Genomic DNA, 26,215 nt, shown 5'->3' on the forward strand with positions numbered 1-26,215 from the left:
GACAGGAGGAGGAGGAGGATGGAAGAAGGTATTTATCAAAGGCTGAAGGGAAGAGAGTGATCACAGCTGTGCACTCACATGTCATGTTTTACCTCTTCTTCTGATTATTATTATTATCTTTTCAATTTCGATAACAGATACAAACAAATAATGCTACCTTTAATTATTGTATTTGTTACAAACAGAAATTATTTAATGCAAGAGGATACAATAAATTAATTAAATTATGGTTTCACAAAATCGTTAGTCTCAAACTTTTTTTCCAAATTAAATGTTAAATAAAATAAATATTTGTCAGTACATGAAAGGTGTTTACTACGTGAGATTAGGAAATGGGATCAAGCCTTCCCCAAGCTATATCCTAGTTACCCTTTTTAATTTCATATTAGGCTTTATTAAATTATGTCTAGATGTTCTACCTCAATGACGTAGCTTGTATCAAACAAAAATAATAATACAAATCTAATCTAATTTTGGGTTGATGTTGGCATCAGGTCTACTTTGATCTTTAAAATTATATAAATACAAAAAAATTATTCGTTGCATTTTGATAGAGATTTCAATTTAGTTCTATTCTAAAATTTTATTTCCTGTTTATTTTTATTATAAGCATTGGGCAAACTTGGTTAAATCTTGATAGTAAATTCATTATGGCTCAGTATGCAATTATTCTTTTATTTACTTTTGTTTACAATATTATTATTTTAAGTTATTTTTATTTCAAAAAGTGTCTTTCTACATTCTATATCATTTTTTATTTAAATAATTGTATATTAAATAAAAATACATAATATATTTAGAATTTTTAAAATTCACATAAAATGTGTTAAAATGAAACTTTTTGCAAAAAAAAAAATATATTATTTAGAAGAGATAAATATAAAATATCAGCGGCTAAGTATTTCAATAAAACTGGAACATATTATAAAAAAGTTTTAATATGAAAATGGAGTTATGCAATATCAAACCAAAGGTTAAACTCGCAGAATCTAAAGTTAGTGGAATACATATAATTTCTTGTAGCTAAAAGCTGGCAGAACCAAACTTGTAAGAATCTAAAAAAAAATTCTTCATTAATACTCATATACAACAATTCGAGGCATTGAATGTAATTGTTAGAAAAAGTTGTATATGAATTTCATATTGAATATATTAATTAAATGTTTATATTAAAAGTTTTACATGAATTTTACAACAACCACAAATATTTCCGATTCACAGTCCTATCTTGCTCACTTGCACCTGTGTCTGGAAAAAAAGGTGGAGAGATTGTCTCTCTAGCTTTTTACAAAAGAGAATGAACAAAAAACGAGCGTACGTGTGAGCGCGATTGGGACATGAGTGTCAATTAATGGTAGACTCTCTCTTTCTATAAATTATGAATTTCGTTATGACTACAGAAGGCTATTAGTATTAGTATCTACTATTATCTGCTCATTAGTACTCTTATTTAGTCTTTGCCAATTCTTTACTCAATGTCATTAGTCTTTGCTAATTATTTTCTCACTAATTAATTAATTTCTTTTCCTGTCACTTTTAGACCTCTTTCGTTTTTTCTGGCAATTACATAGATGGATAGACGGGAAATCGGCTAATTCCAACATCAACAGAGTCCAGCGGTCCCGATCAGTACATAAACACATAAATTGTGCAAATACATACATGAACACGTAGTTATTTCAAATCTCATACACGAACTAACAAAATTCGATTTTTGCATACATTGACCAATTATCAGTTAGTTAAACATAACGGAATCTGAGCTGTCCATTATATATCGCTTACGTGGCTTTTTACATTTTTAAATAATGAATAAATTAATAAAAAAAATAAAAAAATGGTTAGAGGGGTAGTCGAACCCCGGTTTGCGATATATCCGATGAATCTATTGTGCCAGACCCAACCTATTGTTTATAGTCCCAAATGTTTCCTGTTTATATAGATATTTCATTCACATATTTCTTTTTTTTTTCTTTCCATGTTTGTCTTATCATCCAAATTGTTCCAAAAAAATTCAAAAACTTTTTTGTTCTTTTTTTCCTTTTCTTGTGGAAGAAATCATTTTTTATATATTCGAAAAAATAAAATAAAATAATATATATTATTAAAAAGGGTTACGTACATTGGAGTTGTCTTCTACTTTATTATCTGTTTGTGAATCTCTATTTTTTTAAGATAATATTTACTTTTAATAATCAACTCGATAAACAAAAATTCAAATGTCAATTACAAGCTTAAATTGAACAAAACAAACTAATTCAAATATTGCACGTCTAATTTCGTTCAACTACCACACCGGCGTGTTCCGCTAAACCGATCCATAATCCTTAGTAATATCAATTCCCTTTTTGAACTAGTTCGTTCTCTTGTTGAAATCTCTAATTTGTTCTTGTTTCAATTTTGAGTAAACTTTTTTCCAGTTTCCAGTAATTGTAAGAGAACGTTAGAAACATAAGTGTTTGCAAATAAACTCAAATTCAAACAAGAGGAAATTAGAAATTTCATCAAGGTAACGATCTCTCGATCTCTGTTTCACAAAAATATAGTAAAGGTAGAAACAACTTCAATGTATGTAACCCCTTTTTAATAATATATATTATTATTTTATTTTTTCGAATATATAAAAAGGTTATTTCTTCCACAAAAACAAAAAAAATAAAAATATTTGAATATTTTTTCATTTTGTTTGGATGATTAGTCTCTTTTCTGAACTAGGCCTGGGAATTCGGGGTCCCAATCGGGTTTCGGTTTTATCCAATCGGGTTTCGGTTTTTCGGGTTTATCAAAATCAGTCCCATTCGGATTATATGAAAGTTCGGTTCGGGACCGGTTCGGGTTCTATCGGATTCGGATCGGGGTTAGTAAATCTTCAACGAACCGGTACAACCCAATATACTTTCGGGTTCGGGTCCCAATCGGGTTTAAAAGTACCTGATTTTTACCTATTTTATAACCAAAACATGTGTAAAATCGGTTCTTCAGTTTTAAAATACCTGATTTGTACCTATTTTGTAACCAAAACTTAAGTAAAATCGATTCAAAATAAAGAGCATCAACCGTGATCATTCAAAATCAAACGAAAAGTAATCATATTTACTAATAAAAAGAAAACCAAATAAATAAAAGCATAAAACGAAATTCAAGTTCTCATGAAATGAGAAACATTATTTAACAAAAACAAAATCTAAATCTAAATACTTCAAGATTCAACGGCCATCTTCAACCATCCACCTTCATTTAATAAAACCACCAACCTTCATGTAATAGATAAGTATTTTAGATGTTCAATATTTCTTAGTGTATTTTGGATACATATTAGGAATTGAGATCATGTTTGGTACAAGATCTTTTCGAGGTTTTGAATGTTTTGGGTTCTATCGGATATCCATTTAGATTCGGGTTCGGTTCGGATAATACCCATAACCCGAAATACCACAAAACAAGATCCATTCGGTATTTACGTCGGGTTCGGATCGGTTCGGATTCACTTTTATCGGATCGGATTCGGTTTGGGTTTTCGGATTCGGTTTATTTGCCCAGCCCTATTCTGAACAATTTGGATGATAAAGTCAACCACAAAAAAAAAATATGTGAATGAAATATCCATTAGGTATAAATAGGAAACAATCGAGACTATAAACAATAAGCTTCTTTGGTACAACGGTTTAGCATGCAATGGATATCGCTCAGACCCAGGTTTGATTTCCCACTCTAACCATCTTTTAATTTTTTTTTATTAATTTATTCATTATTTAAAAACGTAAAAAGCCACGTAAGCGGTATATAACGGACAGCTCAGATTCCGTTACGTTTGACTAATGGATAATTGGTCAATGTATGCAAAAACCGAATTTTGTTAGTTCGTGTATGAAATTTGAATTAACTATGTGTTCATGTATGTATTTGCAAAACTTATGTACTGATTGGGACCGCTGGACTCTGTTGATGTATGAATTAGCCGTTTGTTGTTTCACGTAAACTTTTAACTATGTACAAAACACTATGCGCAGCTCTATTTGCTGTATACATGGTCATATACACAATCTTGACAAATGTTTTCTACCCTATACAATCTCTCAGGATATGTAAATATCTTGACTTATAAAGGTGCAAGAGTACACGCATGTCGTTGGGTAATAGCAGTAAACATAACTCTATTGGAGATATACTACTATCACTAATTTTTAGAGAAACATTTCGTATGGAAACAAGTCGCAATCACAGGTTTGGAGTCTTAACCAGTCTTACGATGCCACTTAAATAATAGGCCATGACAAACTTGTAACTTTTATTGAAGATATAACTCTTTTTGGGAAAGTTTATATAAGCACAGTTGCTAAAAAAAAAATCCGACGTGATCTAATACTATATTGGTACAGGTAAGCTTTTTATACAAGCTGAGATGAAAATGTGTTTAGTGATGTATTTATTCCGTAAGTAACATTGTATTCTATAATGTCATCAAAATTAAGGAAAACGCCAAGAGGGCAATGATTTCAATTTCCAAAAGGGACGAAACTGTCCTCCCAGCACTGATTGATTAAGCATTCGTGTGGCGCAACACCTACACTCTCTCTTGGCACGTTAATAACACGCAATAACGAATACGGCGTCGTTTATCTGCACCGAGTTACCACCGTGACGTGTGCTGCATACGCTCACTGGACACGAGTGTGATTGGTGGAAGAGTGTCTATCTAAAGTGTGACTAACATAGACGTTCGTAAATGTTTGAGAGTGTAGTACACTGTGCGAAATGGACCCCCCACCGGGCTGAAACCAATCCCAGCCATTGATCTCATCTCAACGGTCATGGATTAAGCTGATGAATAAATGCTGATTGCTATTTCCTCCTCCTTCTTCCTCGGTAAATCTAATGTAGTGAACCGTACATGTATCTAACAGTAAATCTAGTGACGAAGTTGCAAAATGCCCTTCAACTAGTACATAACAAAAAAGTCTTCTCTTCTTTCCTTTTTACTCACAAGTGCCTTTTTTTTGTTTTTTCTTGAACAAATGCATCTTATTTTTTTCGTATTTTCCCTAAAGAAATCTAACAACAGACAGCTGTGGATGGTTTTTTTTTTTATATATAGAACTAAATATGATTGCAATCGCATAAATTAATCCCGATGAATAGGTAAATTAGAAAAGTAATGTTTGATTACTTACATAGAAACTATTTTGCACAAAAGTAAAATGTAAAAAAGTTTCTTTTTTTTTACAACGTAAAAAAGTTTCTAAAGTTGATTTTTTTTTTTGTTTTTTAATAGTACCCAGCATCATAAAAAAATTATGCCAATAGCATAACATCATTTATATTAAAATCTGTTATGGTGACCAATATAAAACGCAATAATTCCAACTAATTTGTCCCCCCAAAAATGAAGACGAAGAAAATACAATCAGCCGATAACATCTAGTCATCTTACAGAAATATATGGGACCTACTTGGCGATAGAATTTCCTTAATAGGCCCTACCTTGATGGGCTTCGTCTCCTTCTCCATCTATTTTTTTTTTTTCGAAGGATGAACCTTTTTCTTTCACCATCTTCTAAAGACACCAATCAAAATATAAAAATCGGCTTACAAATAAATAAATTTGAACAATTCAGTATCATGATGGATAAATCAGCACTATAGGTCCCACTTGAGCTGAGAAACTACACGTGATAATGTCAGGTTAATGACGTGGCCTAATTTCACACGCTGATATGTTGTCTTTGGACCATCATTCTTTCCCGATTTATGATTTAATTATGTTTTCTCATTGCGAAAAGTGATATAATTATTACTAGTAATCTTTTTGGTGGCGGATAGATTTTAAAATAAATTATGCAGGCAGGTTTAAGTCGATTTTTTCCTTCTGAAAAGCAATAAAGTACTCTGAAACTGTAATAGTTAAATAAATCCTCCAGTTTTGTTGCTAATGATTATAAGTTACTTCTTTATTTTTTTTTTTTATGGGCAACTAGTTATTTCTTTTTGAATAATACTACTTCTGTCTTCTATACGGATGCATTGATGTAATAGAACTAGGTATAATATTTTCTTGCAACTTGAGAGCCAGTGTTATAACGATCTTGTTTTCAAGTCAATCATTGGCCTCGCATCAGCGAGCACCACAGCTTAATAATGGACATCATATAGTGAACATCTATAGAGTAAAACATAACGAAAATTCATTTTCAACTGCAAAAAGATTGACATACAGCAGCAACATTACCTCAACACGAATATCACATAAAGCTTTCAAAATCACCACACGAATGGCTGGATCAAAAGATTTGTACACTTCAGTCTCCCGCCTACAAGATTCAGACAACAATCTCATAAATGATTCCTAAACAGTTACCATAAGATTCAGAAAATTATAATAGAACTAGAACTAGGTATAATAGAAAATTATAATTGAACTAGGTATAATATTTTCTTGCAACTTGAGAGCCAGCTTTATTGAATATCTCTGATGGTTTTTAGATATTCCTCAAACGCATGACAATATGAAACATCACATATTTGTTTGTTCGAAATTATTGAACATTTTCAGTTTTAAATATCTTTTAGTTTGGACTTACGTCTTTGTTTTTTAAGTAAGGATCTACTGTTTGTTAGAATTACATATTATATTTAATTTAAAGCTATTCTGTATTTTTGTACTATTTTGAGATTGTAAATTATTAATATCAGTTGCAGAAAATGTATGCCTTATTGGTGTATCTTATATCTGATGAAATATTTATCAGTATAAGTATATAAAATATTCAATAGATTTAGTGGTAATATAATTGTATATGATGAATTGATGATATATCGTATGTATTCTATATGGAGTATCTATAATTACAGATTACCAAAACTTTTAAATTACATATTGTAACAATTTGAACATTTCATTTTGAATATATATTTCCTTCCAAAAATTATTGGGAAAGACACTTCTGAAAATTAGACAATAGCATACCCATAATCTAAAATTATTTTTAACATTTTTTCCACGTTACATCACAAAATATCTTCTGAAAACTAAAAGAATTAAAAGCTAAATCCGAATAGTTGTAACTTGTGTGTCTGAACTAATCAGTGGTGGTTGATTAGATAACAACAATAATGAGAAAGAATGCAAAGTTATGCAATGGAAGTGGGATAAGCTGGTGGGTGGCTTTACGCGGCAATCTACTCTCTACCTTCCTTTTCCTTTTTCTTTTTTTTTGTTTTTGTTTGAGCAAACCTTTCTTTCTTTTACATAACTTTTAGCTTATACAAAAAAAAAGTAATAATTACGTGTTAAGACATATACATTATCAATAACTTGTAATTAATTTTTCTTAGTTTTTAATATTTTCTACAAAGTACGGAGTTTTGCTTTACAAAGCAGTCATCCAGACTATTAATGATAGTTAATCCATAAATATATAATTTTATACGTGAAATTTTGTTATATACGAACATTGACATATCCTATTTACTTGAATTCACCTCTAAAGAAATATTACGGTGACTGAAAGTTTACAATAATAATAATGATATGGTGACATATATACATTGTTGTTGGTTTGGTTTAAATGTTTAGTTTTTTTTTTTGTTTTCGTATACTAGCATGGTAGATGCGCGAAGTTTAGTTATATGATTCGTTAATAAAGTGGGAATATATTAAGTGAATATTTTAAGGTACAAATCGGAGAAATCAAATGTATTTGTATATATATTAGTAGGGCGGGGCAAATAAACCGAACCCGAAAATCCGAACCGAATCAGATCCGATAAAAATGAATCTGAACCAATCCGAACCCGACATATACTGAATGGATCTTGTTTTATGGTATTTCAGGTTATGAGTATTATCTGAACCGAACCCGAACCTAAATGGATATCCGATAGAACCTGAAACATTCAAAATCTCAAAAAAGAACTTGTACCAACTGTGATCTCAATTCCTAATATGTATCCAAAATACTTTAAGATATTATGTATCCAAAATACTTTAAGATATTATTGAATATCTAAAATAATTATCTATTACACGAAGGTTGCTGGTTGAAGGTGGCGGTTAAAGCTTGAAGTTTATAGATTTTGGTTTTGTTTTCATTAAATAATGTTTCTCAGAACTTGATTTACGTTTTATGATTTCATTTATTTGGTTTTCTTTCTATTAATAACTATATTTACCTCTCTTTTGATTTTGAATGATGACATTTGATGTTCTTTTATTATTTTTGAATCAATTTCACTTATGTTTTGGTTAGAAAATAGGTAAAAATCAGGTATTTTAAATCTGAAGAAGCAATTTTACTTATGTTGTGGTTATAAAGTATGAATAAATCAGGTACTTTTAAACCGAAGAACCGATTGAGACTCGAATCCGAAAGTATAACGGGTTATACCGGTTCTTTGAAGATTTACTAACCCCGACCCCAAACCTGATAGAACCCGAACAGAACTTTCATATAACCCGAATATGGCTAATTTTTATAAACCCGAAAAACCGAAATCTGGTTAGACAAAACTGAAACCCGATTGGGACCCCGAATGCCCAGGCCTATATATATTAGATATAAAAGACATTAATAACAGATAATTGGGTCGGTGGGCTGATTATAAACATATAATTGCATAAGCCAAACTGTTCAAGAAAAACGCCTGAGTCTATATTAAAACCCACATAGTAGTAACCCACAAAAATCATAACATAACATATACATCCTGATAATATGCGTAATGATGTCTCTAAATTGCAATCGCAATACATCGTATGCAGTTTGGACTAGATTATAAAATTATTTAATCAATCATTGCAATGAAAATACAACTAAGTTATCATCATAACCTGTTGACCGCCAATCTTAATCTAAATAGCTGGCTTAAATACAAAATCTGTAAAAAAATATCAATTCCTATAACAACAAATGTTTGTTTCCATATTTCATAGACGGATTAAAATATAAAGTATAACCTATATAAATTAATAATCGATAAATTAATAATCTCTATAAATTAATAAATTTTGACAGTCCTAATTTGTGCCGGTTTAAAATTTGACACAAATCGATAAAATAATAAGATAATATTTTTTTAGAAAATTCTATGTAAATATATGGTCCCATTAAAATTATAATTAATAATTTTTATATGTATACATATTTTATATAAGTAAAAACCTATTATTATATTGTTTGTTTTATATTTACAGTGAAATTATCTTTATATTTTCTTAACACTTAATATATTTTTGATGAGATTTAGTAATATTATATCTTAAACCAGATTTAAGTTCTATGCAATATAGATTATATACACCAAATAATATAATAAAATTAATATAAATGTCAAATAGCAATTAATGTCTATACATTATGATCAAATATTTTTCTTGTCTTAGAATAAATATATCTTAAAATAAAAAATCTAAATAAGGAAACTTTTGTAAATTAATATCTCTATAAATTAATAAAATTTCAAAGTCTCAACAATATTAATTTATAAAGGTTCTACTGTATAACATGATGGAATCTAATTACGTGTTTGTATGTGTAAATTAGTACTAGTTCTGGATAATAAATCTAGCAAATATAAATGAAATCATAAATATTTGACAAAATATATAATAAAAGTATGTTCCAAAATAAAATGTTGAGTGTTAATGCAGCGTGATTATAAGTTGAGTTACTGAGATTTGTGAGTCTTGCAAACATCTATAGAACATGCCATGTTTACAGCCAATTCCAAAGATGACGTATATTTAACACATAGTAAGGATTTTAGAATCTTCCAAATCCGTATTCTCATAAGCTGCTCGTATCAACCAAACTCTCACATTGACATATACTTTGTTTATATTTAAGATAACATTTTTGCAATTAATACTATTTCTTAATGCTTAGATATTCTATACACATTTAAAATTGTCTCCTTAAAAAGCAAACCCATTCCAATAAAAATTAAACTTGTGACTCTTTAGATTTTTACAATGTAATTAAGAGTTTTAAATATGATGCAGCATCTTTGTTGGTTTTGTAATTTACTTGCTCAAAGGTCAAGCAAGTGACCTCCCCCCCCCCCACCACCACATTGTAGGTATAACAAGGCAGCAGTGCATTAAACAAACTATATAGTAGTCGACTTATGAAAATTAGCATATTATTTCAATCATTTTGCTAGCCTGCTGGATTATCATTTTGCTATGGTTAAGTTTAATATAAGAAATAAATTCATAATTATTAATATATATTTTTGCTGAAAATGAATACTTGCTGCACGTGGAATAATTGAAAGTTTTGTTGGTCAATGGAGAGTGTCCTTTCAAATAAATTTCAATTAATTTTCTAGCTGTTTCCAGCAAAAACATCTAACACCTAATTGATAGGCCAGTTTGATTTGTGTATCAGAATTATATCAGGATCCCAACCCCATATAAAATCAAGAGAATGCACTGCAGGTAATCGAATAATCCGTTCAAAGACATTTAAAATGAAATGTTTACTCGTCTCCAAGTAACATATAATATATATTCATATGCTTCCGGGTAATGGTAGATCATTACAGGGTTGACTTGGTTTAATTGTGAGTCACATTAACATGGGAAAATTCGTGTGGGCTTCCATTAAAATGCCACACATCAAACAATCAAACGTCAAATAACAGGGGCACGTGCGAGTAGAGGTCCCCGTTTAGCACTACATGCACACACGTAAGCAGACTTTCCCGTTTCGGTTGTCTCCACACGCAACGAACTGTTAAACTGAGCTTTACACGTGTGCAACCCCGTTTCCTGTCTTTATTTTCGCGTCTTTTTTTTGTCGTATAGTTTTAAAGAGACGTCAAAAGAAAAAACAAAGAACACTATTTAATCTAAAACCGTATAGCCCGGCGAGAAACATGGTGAGTCCATGTGCTTCAGATAGAATAGTCATTGGAAAAACTTTGTAGTTATATGGTTAGTGATATGTTTAAAAAGATTACGTGAACACCATGATATCTTCAAAATAAATGCAAACAAGACCATCCAAGAAGCCATTATATAATTCCGTTCATTTTGAACGCAGGTATATTTCTTTTAGTATCAATATACATGGACCCAAAAATAAATACCACGTTTTACAAGAAAAACATTGCAAAAGTGGAGAGTGCAGCTGAAAAAAAAAACTTAAAAGATTTTATTATCAGTCGGTATGGATGTGTTTCTTTTGGGAGAAATATTAAAAGAACTAGGCAAAAATTGCAAAAAATATTAAAAGACCAAAAATGGATTAACAACAACAAAAATACAGAAAACAAAGAAAATAAAAATATAATAAATAGAGCCTTTCTCAAAAAAAAAAAATAGTTCTGGAAAATTAAAAAAATTAGAGACCCCTTTGTTTGTAAATAAACCATCTGATACTTTCTAGTGTTGTGTATCTGAGTTTATTGTTTTTTTTTGTTTATATGTCAATGGAAAAATATATAATTAATGGGCCAAAAGATATACAAACAGGTCGAAAATTTTCGCTGCTAGGATTCAATCGAACATAATAATTGCTGAAAATGAAGTAACATGTTTTAATTATCACAGTGTATATGCAAGAAATGATCTTACAAGATTAAAACTTGGCCACATTTTACAAATAATTAAAATAACAATGAGAAGTTTGTCCAACAGCCACCATTGAAACATAGAAAAAAACAAGGAAGATAGTATAAGTGTAATGAGTAGAAAACGTGTATTGTATTGATGTGCCAGGCGGTCTATATATACAAAGTATCGATTCCTATAACTAGTAGGAACTAAAATGTTTAGATAACTCTAACATGAGTTTATCCTTATCTACAAAATCAAATATCATGCCAACGTAAACCAGCTCACAACAAATCCAGACTTGTAGCGTGTGGGAACAGATAAAGAAAATGCCTCGACTATACAGATACCATGTAATGAGTAGAAAGCGTATATTGTATTGATGTACCAAGCGGTCTATATATACAAAGTATCGATTCCTATAACTAGTAGGAACTAGAATGTTTAGATAACTCTAACATGAGTTTATCCTTATCTCTAAGATATCATCCTTATCTCTATAATAAGATCTTAGACATCCAACGAAGGAAGGGAGCTGCATTAGCTCTCAAGCCCGGCGAAAGGCGAAAGCTTTAGATGGCAATTGCGAATGTTTTGAGAAACAAGCCTTAACGTTTATCATCATAGATCTTTTTAGTTACAAACGAGTATACAATAATTAAAAAAAATGAAGTTAATGGATCAGTTCCAAGGAAGGATAAAAGCTGCATTAGCTCTCAAGCCCGGCGAAAGGCGAAAGCTTTAAGCGGCCACTGCGAATTTTCGAGAAACAAGCCTTAATGTTTATCCTCATCAACCGATCACAAATCCCACATAAACAACAAAGATAAGATGATTTAAATAAAACAGCCTCCTAAATAGTCTCGGACATACAAGTAAGGATTATAAAAACATCATAAGCTCTCAAGCCCGGCGAAAGGCGACCCAAAGTTAACAAACAGAGATAGCTTACAAAGCGATACAGATGAATTAACATGTGTTAGACTTTGTTCAGTCTTATCAGCACTAGCAAAATCAAATTCAGCTAAAACAGACATTAAGCCCTCAAAATCTAAAGAACCATATAGAAAACAAATAAACTTTGGGGGGAGGGGGGGAGGGGGAGAGGGGTTATCAGGCAAAGAATTTTAGAGGAGTTATTAAATTTTGAGATTTCTTTGTTATTGGTTTGTGAATTTTTAAAATCTAAATAGAATCCATTGTTATTGGGGTGGTGATTTTTAAATTCCACTCAAAATCATTTGTTATTGGAAAAGTTTAGTTTTCATTGATTTTAAGATTCTATTAAAATCTGTTGTTATTGCCTATTGTTATCAGGCAAAGAATTTTAGAGGAGTTATTAAATTTTGAGATTTTTTTGTTATTGGTTTGTGAATTTTTAAAATCTAAATAGAATCCATTGTTATTGGAGTGGTGATTTTTAAATTCCACTCAAAATCATTTGTTATTGGAAAAGTTTAGTTTTCATTGATTTTAAGATTCTATTAAAATCTGTTGTTATTGCCTATTGGGATGTAAATTTTCTTTGTTTTTACTCATAGTACTCAACTTTGAGAATATCATCTATACCCATAAGATTTTTGAAATCAATGTAATAAAATACACTCACATACAAAAACTCAAATTGAAGAATGAAATAATATACAAATCACAACTTTAACATAATACAATTCACAACTTAAAAAAATAGAAAAAAATATTAAAAATTTAAAATAAAAATTGTAAAAATAGTTTTAAAAAGCACTTTCGAATTAAAAAAAAAAAATTTCAAAATAATAATTCAAATTTAAAACATATATTTCGAAATTATATAAAAAAATATTTTTTATTTTTTATTATTTATATATCTATAAAGTAAGAAGTATAAATTAAATTTTTTGGTCATTTTATTTCTTGATATCTTTTTTGTGACAAACTTTTTTAAAAGTTGTTTAAGAATTGTCTTAATTGAAATGATTTTCTTTCCTTTTTTTCTACCACCATTAATTTCTTACTTTAAAAGTTAATAACAATCAATAGAATTCTATACACAAGTAATGAAATCTATGTAAAAGTATTTGATAAAATTTGGTAAATCTAGTTAACTTGTAAAATCCTCTCAACTATTAAAATCATCAAATTCCACAGAAATTCATGTTCCAATAACCCTCCTTATTAGATTTAAAGCTAATAATATAAAGTTTCAGACATCCAAGGAAGGATAGAAACAGCATTAACTCTCAAGCCTGGTGAAAGGCAAAAAGCTCTTAGGCGGCCACTGCGAATGTTTTTTTTTGAGAAACAAACCTTTCCTATTATCATCATTAACATCCCTAGCTCAGACGATTCATAAGTTAACACAGCAAGAGTACAAGAACTATAGAGTACTGATAAGATGAAACTAAGTTTGTTTTAGGTCTTAGAGACAATAGCGAGGATGAGAAGTATTTATATAAAGAAAGAGGAGGCGTCCGATTATTATTAGGGCTTTCTTCTTACTCACACGAGCTTTCACTAAAACCTATTCGCTCTGTTTCGTTATGTAAGTAGTTTTAGCAAAAAATATTTGTTTCACAATATAAGTTGTTGTCGGAACCCAAAGCAATAAATATACAATATTCCACTTAAAAACATAAAGGTTTTGTCGTTAGTTTTCAATTTTTTTAACACAACTTACAATGTCAGTCAATTAGCATTTACTACTAGTTACTACTAGTTACCAAAAAATCTATTTCTAAATTCACTATAAATACCACCGTAAGTGTTATCTTACTCCATTGGTTTTTGTTTTTGATTTGCTTTCTTCGATCTATTTTTTCTTCATAAAAATATGGATCAAAATGAAGAAAAAAGTCAAAAAGAAAACAAAACAGAAAATGTGGCTCTTCTTCAATTGGAAGTAGATAATACTTCTCGGTCTTTTTCGTCATATATAACTATTTCTCATCGATATGAATTATGTTGTACATATCAACAAACTTGGGTTCGTGAGGTAGACTATTTTTATCCAACATAGAGAAGCAAAAGTGTAACCTACTTGTTATATTGGCTTCCTTCAAATAAGGCTTGATGCTGTTGGTATGACGTCGAATAAGCCCTTCTTTCTTTCGTCTAAATAGTGTTGTAAGACTCACGCCCATAGTCATAGACATTGATCTCAAAGTTGTCCGTTTGCATAATGGAACAGCAGTAACTTGAGTTGGCTCGATTGTGATTCTTTTGCGACCACAATTCTCCGTTCTCCGATGAGATACATTAACTCTTCCAGTATTAGTTGTTGCTTTTGCTTGTCTCCAAATTCTTTGTACGGTTGCAATAGACACCGAGAACTGATGAGAAACTTCTTTTGTTATATTTTTTTCCAACTTTCCCGCAATGCTCTTCTCAAGTAAAGCACCGAAGACCTCGTGCCTTTCTTCATTTGACAAAAATTTCCTGGTTTTTGGTAAATTTGGTTGACTTTGAACAACATCATGTCCTGTTACAAAAATTAATTTAAGAAATAAATAAGGTTAAATGGATAGTAGAATTATGACTGACAACAAAACAACATATACATATTTTAAAACAAAGGAAATAAGATTACGCCAACAATTTTTGACCAGAGCATCACACAAGCCAATAAATGATTAAATATTGAAGAATATAATGGTTTAGTGGTGACCACCACATAAATCTCTTTGACACTGTTCTCTTAGAGAATATAATAAGTAAACACCAATGAGTAACCGAAAAAAATACCTGGACTAATTGGTATATCTTTGTAGCCATTGTTAACGTTTTCTTCTTTTTCTTCTGATGGAATTTCGTTTAAATCAAACAAGATATCGCTCTCATAATTTTGAAACGAAACATTTAAATCAAAATCAGACGCCATAAGAAAGAATGAGTGACCATTCTTGGTTCGAAGCTTAAATAAGCATATTACAAACTGTTCAAAAGTTTTACTTTGGCTCCATCATAAAATTTTGATTTTTTAGTTTAAATTAGTTATACAAAAATTTGGCTCCAAAATGTTGTAAAAAAATTTCTAAAAACTCAACCGTGTGATTGTTAGTATTATTTTTTATTAATTTTATTACTAACAATAATCTCTTTCTAATTAAATGTTGCAGACAAAATGAATGTGTGCAATAAATAAAAAAACGTTTTTATTGTTGCTTTAGAAAAAGTTGAAGTTTCTTAATACCCGCGGTTTTAAGCAAAACTTCTTACGTAACGAAACGGAGGGAGTATTAAAAGGGTTGTTAATTAGAAAACTTAAGTACATACCTAAATGTTAGGTATTCAAAAAGATTAAAGTTTGGCTGCTGCGATTCGAGCCCAGGTCTCCACGGCCACAAAGTGGAATTCTCACCACTAAACTACAGCCACTTTGTTGGTCAATCTTGTTGAACGTAATAGAGGTTTGATACAAAGAAACCTTTTGTATACATCCTCCGTTACTCATCTGTTCTTCACTAAAAAGCCTAACGCTTCACTAATCCTGTTTTAATTACTCCTTAGTCATTTACTCTAGACCAGCCCCCACTAATAGAACCTTTTATTACTCTTAATAATCACACCACTAACTCCAAAAAAATCAGTATAAATTCGATCTATCGCTAGCCCTCTCTGATCGCACAACCAAGAAATTTACAAAAAAAAAACAAAGCCACAGCAATAAAAAAAAGAATGGCTTCAAACACCACTTTCCTCTTCGCCACCGTGGCACTTCTTGGCCTCCTCCTCCTCCAAATCACCACCGTCTCATGCAGAGATCTTCCATCGGAGTCAACCAACATAGCGGCGAGGCTCCAAAGCGGAGGACTAATGGATTGCTGGAACGCATTGTACGAGCTTAAATCATGCACTGACGAGATCGTTCTCTTCTTCCTCAACGGCGAAACCAAACTCGGTGTTAGTTGTTGTGAAGCCGTCGACGTCATTACGACCAGTTGTTGGCCTGCGATGCTCACTTCTCTCGGCTTTACATCTGAGGAAGCTAATGTCCTACGTGGCTTTTGCCAGGATCCAAACTCTAGCGACTCTTCTCCAGCTGCTTCTCCCAAGAAAGCTTGATTGTGATATTATTAATACAAGCAAATGGCTATGAAAAAATCTTTTAATGCTCGTGTTTTGTTTTAGATCCATTTAACTATTATCAAATAAAAGATTTATCAAGTTTTTTTTCTCTAATCAGAAATACTTATTATATCATGAAAAGGAAAACAGAGAGAAATTCTCTGACAACTTAAGGTGACTTGTTTCAGAAGAAACCAGTTCACTAAAACATAACAGTAGAAAACAAAGATAACACCGAACACAACAGAAGCACAAGAAACAAACTCCTCCAGGGTCAACTCTTAGATTCGGCTAAGTCATGGAGGGCTCAAGGAGTTAGCGACGTCGATCACGAACCTGTACCTAACATCAGACTTAGCAAGCCTCTCCATCGCAGTGTTAATCTCATCCATCTTAATCAATTCAATATCTGCCGTTATGTTATGCTTAGCGCAGAATTCAAGCATCTCCTGTGTCTCCTTCATCCCCCCAATGTCACTTCCTCCCACCATTTTCCTTCCTGTTAACAATAAGGGTTTAACTTGTGCAACAAGAAACAAGGGCTTTGTAGAGAAAGTTTCTAGGGTTTTCTTTACCGAGAACAAGAGGGAAGATTGGTAGCTCAAGAGGCTTCTCAGGTAACCCCAAAGTGACGAGCTTTCCATTGACTTTGAGTAAACCAAGCAATGGAAACAAAGCATGTACTGCTGAAACTGTATCGATAATATAGTCCATTGTTCCAATTGCAGCCTAAATTTTCCACAGAAACAAAACATAGGGTTTAACCGGTTAGGATCAGAACCATAGGTTAAAGAGAACTCTTAGTTACCTTCATCTTCTGAGGATCAGATGAGACAAGAAACGAATCAGCACCAAGTCGATTAATGGCTTCGTCTTCTTTACTAGGAGAAGAACTAATCACAGTGACTTTCAAACCAAAGGCTTTACCAATCTTGACAGCAACATGACCAAGCCCACCAAGTCCAGCCACACCCAAATGCTTCCCAGGCTCGGTCATACCATAATACTTCATTGGACTATACACAGTGATTCCAGCACACAGCAAGGGGGCACCCGAATCGCTAGGTAATCCCTCGGGAAACTGCAAGACAAAACGTTGATCGACCACAATGGACTCCGAATATCCACCGTAGGTCTTGGTTCCATCGGATCCTATGGAGTTGTAGGTGAAAGACATTTGGGGACAGTAGTTTTCAAGATCTTGGTTACAAGATTCGCAAGATTGGCAAGAACCAGTGATCACTCCTACTCCTACACGGTCTCCTTCTCTGAATTTAGTCACGTTTTTGCCAACTTTTGTAGCTATTCCAACTATTTCATGCCTAATTAATATATAAATAGGTTATGCCATGTAAATCATTTTTTTTTAAATAGGAGATATTTGTATGACTAATTTGTTTTGTGTTTGATTACCCTGGAACTACAGGATAATACGAGAAGCCCCAGTCGTTTTTGATGGTATGTAAATCAGTGTGGCACACTCCACAATACAAGATCTTCACTGTCACATCATTGTCACCATTGTCTCTGCAAAGTCAGCATCAAACTCTATTATAAACATACCTTCTGTGAATGAGACCAAAAAAAAAAACTATGTAACAGTGAAGCAAGAGACTGATTATGAGAACCTTCTGGAGAAATGGAAAGGAGTGAGTACACCAGATTTGTCTTTGGCAGCCCAACCAAAGGCTTTGTTCGGATGCTCTGTCTCTGGAGATTTCGCCATTTGTTTGAGTGAGTGAGGGAGAGATTGGTTTATGTTGTGTGGTTAGGTTATCTCAAGGGAGTGGTGCATATATGGGCTCTCACATAGGAGAGGAGAGGAAAGTAGCTCGAGCTATTAATAACTCTTTTATTGCTTTCATCAGTATTTTAAGAAACTATTTATTTGTCTCCTCTATTTTTTTAAATCAAATTGCATGAAATTAGGACAGTTATTTAATTTAATTTCTTTGTATGTATAATAATAAGCCATTTTTTGGGTATATCCCAAGTAAAAAATTCTTAGTATCAAAGAAAATTAGAACATGGTTTAGTTATACAAGGATTTTCGTTGATTCGTATGACGTTACTGTGCAAATCTATTTATTTCACTAAGAAATTAGTATTTTTTTTTCCTAAATAATACTAGTATGCTTGCTTTCCTTGTAGTATCATTTATGTCGTTCATGAACCGGTGGTGGTTAGAAGTGGCCGCGTTTATAACTTACAACAAACTATGGATACGTGTAAAAATGGTATTGGCTGTTCTGTACATGTATAAATTGATAGGTTGAAGGCTCGAGAGTTTGGTGGCCTCTTTAAAGGGTTAGTTGTTCCCCAATTAAATGCATGGAATTCGGATCCGTCTTCGGGTTCGAGTCTTTACCCGCACGTTCAATCTCTAAGGCCCATCCCAGTAACGTCACTTTGATGCTATGGCCTATTTGGTGCATGCATCATTTTTAAAGTGGTTGTACAGAGCCCATCGACGCAAAAAACGCATGAACTAAGCTTTTTAAAGCATCTTTCATTCACAATCTTTTTATTGACGAATCGTGTAAATGAATCAAGCGTTTGCATTTGGGAATCTAAGACAGGAACAAACATAAGCTAAACAAAAGAAAAGTGTATTGAGATCCAAGACCGCAAATGCAGAAACTAGCTTGTAAAAAGTTTTGAGCTTATTTCACTGCGCTTCTGACTTCGCCTCTGTTTCTGTTTCTTTCACAGTCGCATCGTCGATCACTTTCTGGCCATGAACGGCCTCTTCGTTCACAACCTTCTGATCATCAGCCAAAGCTGTTTTCAGATCTTTAGTAACGGGTATATTTTCCGGTGTTGTCTTCTCGACCTCTTTCATAGTCTTATCTGCCTTGTCGTATTTAACCAAAAAAAACCCCCACAAACGATATATAAACGATTAACATAATTAAGAATTTAACATCCCAAAAGCTATTACATTATGTTTCTGTTTGTAAATTTTAGTTGACTTACTTGAAGGAACAAGTTGATAAGAGATTTCGCAGCGTCGATCTTCTGATCTTCAAGATGTGAAATCTCAAGCTCCTCTGGCGCCGGAGCTCCGGTTTCCGACAATACTTTTGGCTTTAGTCCACAATTCCCCATATTGCTAGCCTTTAGCTAGCTAGGTATTCTAAATTCTCTTTGTTATATCTCGTTCGAGTTATTACATTAAGAACATGAGCTATTATATAGGCGCGCGCGCGCACACACACACGCATGTTTTGTATGTAGTTTCTATATCATAACCTTATCTCTTTTATTTACTGAAATTTTATTCTTAACTCAGTAGAAATACCTTCTAAATGACTGATTAATGTCAAAGGATATAGACTGTGATTTTATTATTTTCCTTAGTAATAGCTAGTAATTTTCATTAAGCACAGTTGCTTATTTTTTTCCCATTGGTAATATAAACAAGAAGCCCGGCGAAATTAGCGTGGGACGATCTGTCAGTTTGTCTGGTGAGTGTGGGGTTATCGTATATTTCTGTTTTCTAGTGTAACAATACTGTAGTTACATAGTTGGTAGACCAGAAAAAAAAAATAGTAATCAAGTTATAGCTTACATCATTATTATAAATAAACGAGTGCAGGAGTAGACTGCAAGGAAAGTTTGGATTCACAATTATTGGTTGGTAGGGTTTTCAGTTTAAGTATGTTCGTTAGAATTGAGAAAACGACGTCTAATTTGTTCGCTATAAGATGATGATTAGTAGTAGTTTGAGATATTTAATATCCATTCCATGCCCCCAAAAAGTCTAAACTCAAGATAACACAACCGGTCCTATAACTGGCAACAGCAAGTAGAGTAGTCTTAAGCAGCACAGTAACTAGTATCAATCAACCCATGGACGCTTCATGATCAAGACCAATGCAAATGAGAAGAGAAGAGAGGAGAAGCTGAATTTCCATGCAGAAAATCCCCAAAATGTGTGGATACAAATAGCAACAGAAAGATAACTGGAACTTTGAAGCAACATTTCTTGTGAACTATAACAATACATCAACGAAAGAGTTCAAACTAGAAGAAAGTAATATTCTTGTCCATTCATTGTCTGAAAGCAAGTCCTAATAGTTTTGATTATTATTTTTTTGCCTTATATAGAATCCAGCAGACCGGGGGGGGGGGGGTCACAAAGGCGTGGCAAATCCTATTGCATTGAGTATAAGAAGACATGTCAGAAAAGCAAAGTTTACACAACAAGCACATAAAGAATCTAAGACCAAACATATATATCTAAAAAAATGATTATGTAAAGAGTCATGCTTATTGAGAACCCATATCATCGAAGCCATCCATCTATTAAAATCCCATTTCATACAAAAAGATTGCCATCTAAGAGTTTCAACCCTATTCCATGAAGGAGATTCTAGCTTACTAATCAATAAATCTCCAATTTCACTTTTAATTTCAAAAGCAGTTACAAAAAAAAAACTAGCACAAAGGGCAGAAAATTTAAGGAAAATAAACAAGAAAAAAAGAGATGAAAAATTACCCTCGGAAAGCATGCTCCAACAAGAGGAATCAGCAGCGATGCTTGACCGGAGCCGAGCTGAAGCAACCGCACTGTGAAGCGGAATCATCGTTTCAACGCTTCCCAAAGCCGACAGAACCCTTCAACAATTTGCATTGACAAAAAGTTCCTTACTAAACACAATCTCACAAAAACATGGTTCAGTATTCGAGTGCTCACCTTGAAGCGCGAGGGATGGATGAAGCAAAAGGAGCTGAAGTCGTCGTTGTCGGTTTAAGATTGAGATACTTTTGAGTTACGATCCTCGATCTAGATACTAAATTTCTAGAACCACTCAATAGCGCTGACTTGCAAAGCGATGCCATCTCTCTCTCTCTCGAAGAAGAATCTCAAGGAGGAAACGCTATGAAAATGGACGACGACGACTTCGTGAAGAACATAGCACTAAACCAACCCTACGGCCCAAAGTAGCCCAATAGGCTTCACAATCACTGGCCCATAAGACTTTATTTTTATGGTTATTTCCCCCCCCCCAAAGGTATTACAATTTACATATTTCTCCAAATTGACACAATTTCCCCCAAAGATAATCACCAAATCAAAACTGGTCGTGTTTGATTTATAAATTTCTGGGAATCTTATGAACAAAGATAAACAAATCATAACCACAAAAGAAAAAAGAAAATGTGAAAAAAATATATAGTGTGAGTTCGTTTTTTCGCTATACATCTTTCATACTTCGTCGACTCGACGCGCCACGGCTACTTCCCCTCGTCGACGATCCCGTCATACCTCCGGATCTCGCTAAACCCTCCGCCTGAGACAGAAGGCTACTCGTCCCCGCCGCCACGGGATCAGAAATGCTCTGCCTCCAGCTTCCGAACACTCTTCCGCTGCTCGACGACCCTCGCGAGGATCCTATCGTGCGGAACCTCTCCGACTCGCTGCTGTCCTCCCTCACCACTCTCAGCGGATTCTCCAGCGCCTGCACCACGTGTCTCATCAGCGGACGCCTCGTCGGTTTGGGGTTGAGGCAGGATCTGGCGACGATCGCCATCGCCCAGACTTCTTCCAAGAGGTCTTCGTCGACGAGGAGGGATTGGTCTAGAATGTTTGTGATCGGCTCTTTGTCCTGTGATGAGATGTGGGGGATTATCTCCGTTAGGATCTTTTTGAATTGGGGCTCTTCGCATGAGCTGATTCCGATTTTGCCTGTGATTAGCTCCAGGAGTATCTTCCCGAAGCAGTAGACATCGTATGCGCATGTTGCTGTTGCTGGAGAGTCTGTGGAGAGAGAGATTGTTAGAATATTGAGATTTAAGAATTTAGATTTTTAACATTTGAAGATGATGAACTCACCAGGAACACTTTCTTGAGAAGACCTGAAAGAGAGTGAACAACGAAAGAAGCTTCTTGTTAGATATGTTTAATCTAATTTTAGCTAAGGTGTTCAACTCAGTGTGTTGGAGAGACACTTACTGGGATAGTCTGCTGAGCAAGCGGGCGATTTTCTTTGGACGGCCGTTGTTTTCTTGATGGCAAGCTTTGCTGAAGCTTCCAAGCCTTACTTCAAACTTATCATCCAGGAGAATGCTGCTTGCTTGTACATCTCTTTAAAACACAGTCACATTGGAGAAAATCAGCATCACTATGAACACATTGTGCTTGTTGGTTTGAATGTAAAGGAATGATGGTGAAATACCTGTGGACTATAGATGGTGAACAGTCGTGATGCAGATAAGAAAGTCCCTCTGCTGCTCCCAATGCGATTTTCAACCTGGTGATCCAGTCTAGAGATTTCAATCCGTCGTCAACAAGGGAGCTTGATTTGTAGAACAATGAGCTCGGTAAATCCCTGTTCATCATGTACTTATACACCAAGAGCTTTTGCGTTGTGTTCTCTAAGCATTTTCCTACAAATGGGACTACTCTCGGATGAGCAAACCGGCTGAAGAAATCCAGCTCTGTTAGATACGCTTCGTTGCTCTTCATCAACTCCAAGTTGATTCTCTTCACAACGATCTGGACTCCGGTTTCTAGAACTCCCTTGAAAAGATCACCTGATCTTCCTTTCTTGATCAGGTTCGCATCTCCGAATTCCTTTGTGGCATTGAGCAGCTGTTGATAGGTGAATGACGTTCCAAGGCTCGCATAATTTACAGAGACTCCTTCTCCTCCTCCTCTTTCAGAGGGAAGTGTTTCATCAGGAGGCAATGGGCCAACGCCGTTGTTTCTCCCTCTAGGACGTGTACTGGTTGATGACCTGTTTCTTCTACGGACACAGAAGTTCACTGTTATCGGTAACAATATGAGAACGAGCATAACCAAAATAGACCCTCCAACTGCAGCAATTATAACTTTAATCCTGTGGCTTAACCAGGGAGACTCAGGCTTCTTTTCCTGTGCTGGTTGCTGTCCGAAATTGTCGAAACTTAATCCCTTACTGGAGTAAAACGAAGAGCAGTCCGACAATCCTCGTTGGCTCGTTGGCCCCTGAAGACAATTGTTGCTCAAGGAAGCGTTGATGGGCACAAAGTCTGGAACTTTACCTTGGAAATAGTTTCTTGTCAGATCAACAACTCGGAACCTCCTCAGTATAAGTGCGAGATTGCCGTAAAACATGTTCTCCGACATGTTTAGCAATGAGACAGTAGAACCAAAACTGACAGTGGTATTAGGCAGCTCGTTGGAGAATTGATTTCCAGAAAGATCTAGAATCTTCAGGTCTGGTAACGACCATAAGGTAGAAGGTAAAACGGCGGTGAAACCACAGCCTCTGAAGTCAACGATCTGGAGTTTACTCATGAAACTAAACAGATCAGGAGGTAGGGATCCTGAAAGGCGGTTTCCAGCAACTACAAGTGTCTGCAAGTTTCTGAGCTCTTTGAGTTCTGATGGAACCGAACCAGACAGGTCGTTGAAGCTGAGATCAAGTTCAACTAAAGCAGACATATCTCCAAGTGATGGAGGTATGGAGGAGGACAAGGCGTTGTGTGATAAATTCAGACGCTGGAGCTTTGAGAGTGCCCCAATACTAGCAGGGATCAAACCATCTACAGAGTTTGAGGAAAGATCAAGAAATGATAGGTTCTGAAGAGACGTAAGAGACAGAGGAATGTTCCCTTGGATTGAGTTATTGGAAAGATCAAGAAACGTGAGGCGTGATAGCCCACTCAAATTTGCAGGGATGGTTCCTGTGATGGAACAAGAGCTAAGGTCCAACACCCGCAAAGTCAACAGGCTGGATCCCAATAAAACAGGGATTGGGCCTGGAAGTGAGAACCTTGAGGCGTTGAAGGAGGCTAAACGGGTGAGACTGACGAGCGAGTCAACTGAGAATTGAGGGTTTTGATTGCCAACCCTTGTTCTTCTGAACCCTGAAATGTTGATATGAGTTACACTACCGTTCTGATCACATCTGACGCCGTTCCAGTTCAGACAAGGATCGCCTTTGACAGGCCAATCTCTTCCTCTGAGCCCCAGAGAAGACCTTAGTACCAAAAGCGCCGATTTCTCAACTGGGGAAGAAGAACTTGTCTGTTGCTCGAGCGTTGACTCTAACAACAAGAGGAGGAAGAAGAAGAAGAGCTGCAAGATTGTCTTCTTCTGATCCGTCATGCTTTCTCTAAACTCTGATGAGAAAATCTAAAGACCCTTTAAAGCTTCAACTCCTAAGATTCAATTGGAGAGAATCTTTGCAATTTATTGAGAAACCATCACTCAAAATCAAATATAAAAGGAAACTTTCTTTTTTGGTGACGTTCTATGATTTTTACCAACAAAGATAAAAATAGGTTCTTCTCTCTGTACCCTCTGCGACTTTCTAGCAATTAATGTTCTGTGCACTTACAGAATCAAAACCCATTGTTGGTTACCAATCATTTTTTTCTCTCTCTAACTCTTCCATCTTTTTTTCGTCTAGATTTAGAGAGAGAAAGATGTAAAGTCTTTAAAAAAATACGAAACCAAGTTGAATAATATTTTAATATCATAGTTTGTTACGGAACTGTTCTGGACAGAGAAAGCTTCATTACTGGTCAAGAACAGCGGCCATTCAGACAACAAAGAGTGTAAGAAGTGAAAAAAGTGAGAGATGGGATCTTTCGTTATATACGCGCTGGCACGTCGTTCCCAAGATTTATGGTTAGATTTTGGATACGACATCGTCTTGATGAGTTTTTGACTCTCAACGATCCCGCCAAGACAGCTCAACGAACTCTCAATATATATCATTATTTAATATTATTTTAAAATATTATCCATCTTTATAGAAATGTTAAAATCAATGATAGAATTCCGAGTAGCTAGAATAATAATTGATTTGATTCTATACATAATTTAATTACAGTTTTCTCGTATTAAATCGGTAAAGATGAGTAATCGTGGCTCTATTTATGAGAGAGATAAAAAAAAAGTCTACGTTCAAGTGACATTGTATTAGTCAGCATTTTCACCGACACCCACAAAAGTCAAACCCAAGATATACAACAATTTGATTGACATTATTGTACGACTGAAGATACACATTTGATAACTAACAAGTTAACATCAGTCAAACTTTGGTGCTATTTTTACATGTGACAATAATTCTAATCATAGATTCAAACTATCTAAAGTACAAATAGATATTCAAAGTTTGCAAAACTGAATTAGATTGGACCTATTACAATATACTTTTTTATATATCGACTAGACTTATCTATTAGTTTATTTCCTTGTCTCAATCGTAATAGTTTTCTTTGTATCGATGGGCTTATGATCTTATAGCTTGTATATAAAGAGATTTTGAAGTCTTGAATGAATAACGTAGAATATTAAATGTAGATATCTTACTTTATGTGTACATAATACATGTGTAAATATCACTTACCATACTTGTATATAAACTCCCTTGTACATTCATTCATTAATTAACGAAAGATATGGTTTAAGTTTGTTACACTTTTAATATGGTACTAGGGATTAACCCGGGCTACGCCCGGAATTTTTATTTTTTTCTAATTTAAGTTGTTAAATTATTTATATTTAGGTTATGATATATATTTATATAAATTTTAAGATGCGTGTCATAATTAAATTAACATATTTTTTACTATTTAAATATTTTTTTGTAATTTTGTTGGCTATCTAGTTATCAT

The 26,215-nt window shown here is 33.9% G+C and overlaps 5 protein-coding genes and 2 non-coding genes across 8 annotated transcripts; 1 reads left to right on the plus strand and 6 right to left on the minus strand.

Annotated features, from left to right (window-relative positions):
* Positions 1-12,060: 12,060 nt before the first annotated feature.
* On the minus strand, positions 12,061-12,184 carry LOC125591025. Its single transcript, XR_007327012.1, has one exon. It is a non-coding gene; the product is annotated as a small nucleolar RNA SNORD14 (small nucleolar RNA).
* Positions 12,185-13,465: 1,281 nt separating this feature from the next.
* LOC106410868 (egg cell-secreted protein 1.4) lies at positions 13,466-16,699 on the plus strand. Its single transcript, XM_048763462.1, has one exon. It carries the CDS (start codon positions 16,208-16,210, stop codon positions 16,592-16,594), a length of 387 nt encoding a protein of 128 aa, XP_048619419.1. The 5' UTR covers positions 13,466-16,207; the 3' UTR covers positions 16,595-16,699.
* LOC125591014 lies at positions 13,733-13,863 on the minus strand. The gene has a single exon (XR_007327003.1). It is a non-coding gene; the product is annotated as a small nucleolar RNA SNORD14 (small nucleolar RNA).
* LOC106410867 (probable cinnamyl alcohol dehydrogenase 9) lies at positions 16,672-18,479 on the minus strand. Its single transcript, XM_013851497.3, has 5 exons — positions 18,226-18,479; positions 18,011-18,124; positions 17,406-17,919; positions 17,173-17,326; positions 16,672-17,096 (listed from the first exon to the last, which is right to left on the minus strand). Exons 1-5 carry the CDS (start codon positions 18,321-18,323, stop codon positions 16,894-16,896), a joined length of 1,083 nt encoding a protein of 360 aa, XP_013706951.1. The 5' UTR covers positions 18,324-18,479; the 3' UTR covers positions 16,672-16,893.
* Positions 18,480-19,086: 607 nt separating this feature from the next.
* BNAC07G47270D lies at positions 19,087-20,287 on the minus strand. 2 transcript variants are annotated; one of them, XM_022706233.2, is made up of 2 exons: positions 19,574-20,287; positions 19,087-19,457 (listed from the first exon to the last, which is right to left on the minus strand). In XM_022706233.2, exons 1-2 carry the CDS (start codon positions 19,703-19,705, stop codon positions 19,266-19,268), a joined length of 324 nt encoding a protein of 107 aa, XP_022561954.1. In that variant the 5' UTR covers positions 19,706-20,287; the 3' UTR covers positions 19,087-19,265. The 2 variants fall into 2 exon arrangements, with proteins under 2 accessions (XP_022561954.1, XP_048619420.1); XM_048763463.1 differs by having other exon boundaries at positions 19,087-19,451; positions 19,574-19,940.
* A 200-nt stretch (positions 20,288-20,487) lies between these two features.
* Positions 20,488-21,513, minus strand: LOC106410965 (protein NONRESPONDING TO OXYLIPINS 2, mitochondrial-like). Its single transcript, XM_013851605.3, has 3 exons — positions 21,297-21,513; positions 21,099-21,217; positions 20,488-20,753 (listed from the first exon to the last, which is right to left on the minus strand). Exons 1-3 carry the CDS (start codon positions 21,440-21,442, stop codon positions 20,734-20,736), a joined length of 285 nt encoding a protein of 94 aa, XP_013707059.1. The 5' UTR covers positions 21,443-21,513; the 3' UTR covers positions 20,488-20,733.
* A 159-nt stretch (positions 21,514-21,672) lies between these two features.
* LOC106410963 (probable LRR receptor-like serine/threonine-protein kinase At2g16250) lies at positions 21,673-25,146 on the minus strand. The gene is made up of 4 exons (XM_013851602.3): positions 22,780-25,146; positions 22,557-22,688; positions 22,437-22,459; positions 21,673-22,361 (listed from the first exon to the last, which is right to left on the minus strand). Exons 1-4 carry the CDS (start codon positions 24,693-24,695, stop codon positions 21,799-21,801), a joined length of 2,634 nt encoding a protein of 877 aa, XP_013707056.1. The 5' UTR covers positions 24,696-25,146; the 3' UTR covers positions 21,673-21,798.
* Between the last annotated feature and the right edge of the window lie 1,069 nt (positions 25,147-26,215).

This window comes from Brassica napus, chromosome C7 (assembly GCF_020379485.1).
Source record: "Brassica napus cultivar Da-Ae chromosome C7, Da-Ae, whole genome shotgun sequence".
Lineage (NCBI taxonomy): Eukaryota > Viridiplantae > Streptophyta > Magnoliopsida > Brassicales > Brassicaceae > Brassica > Brassica napus.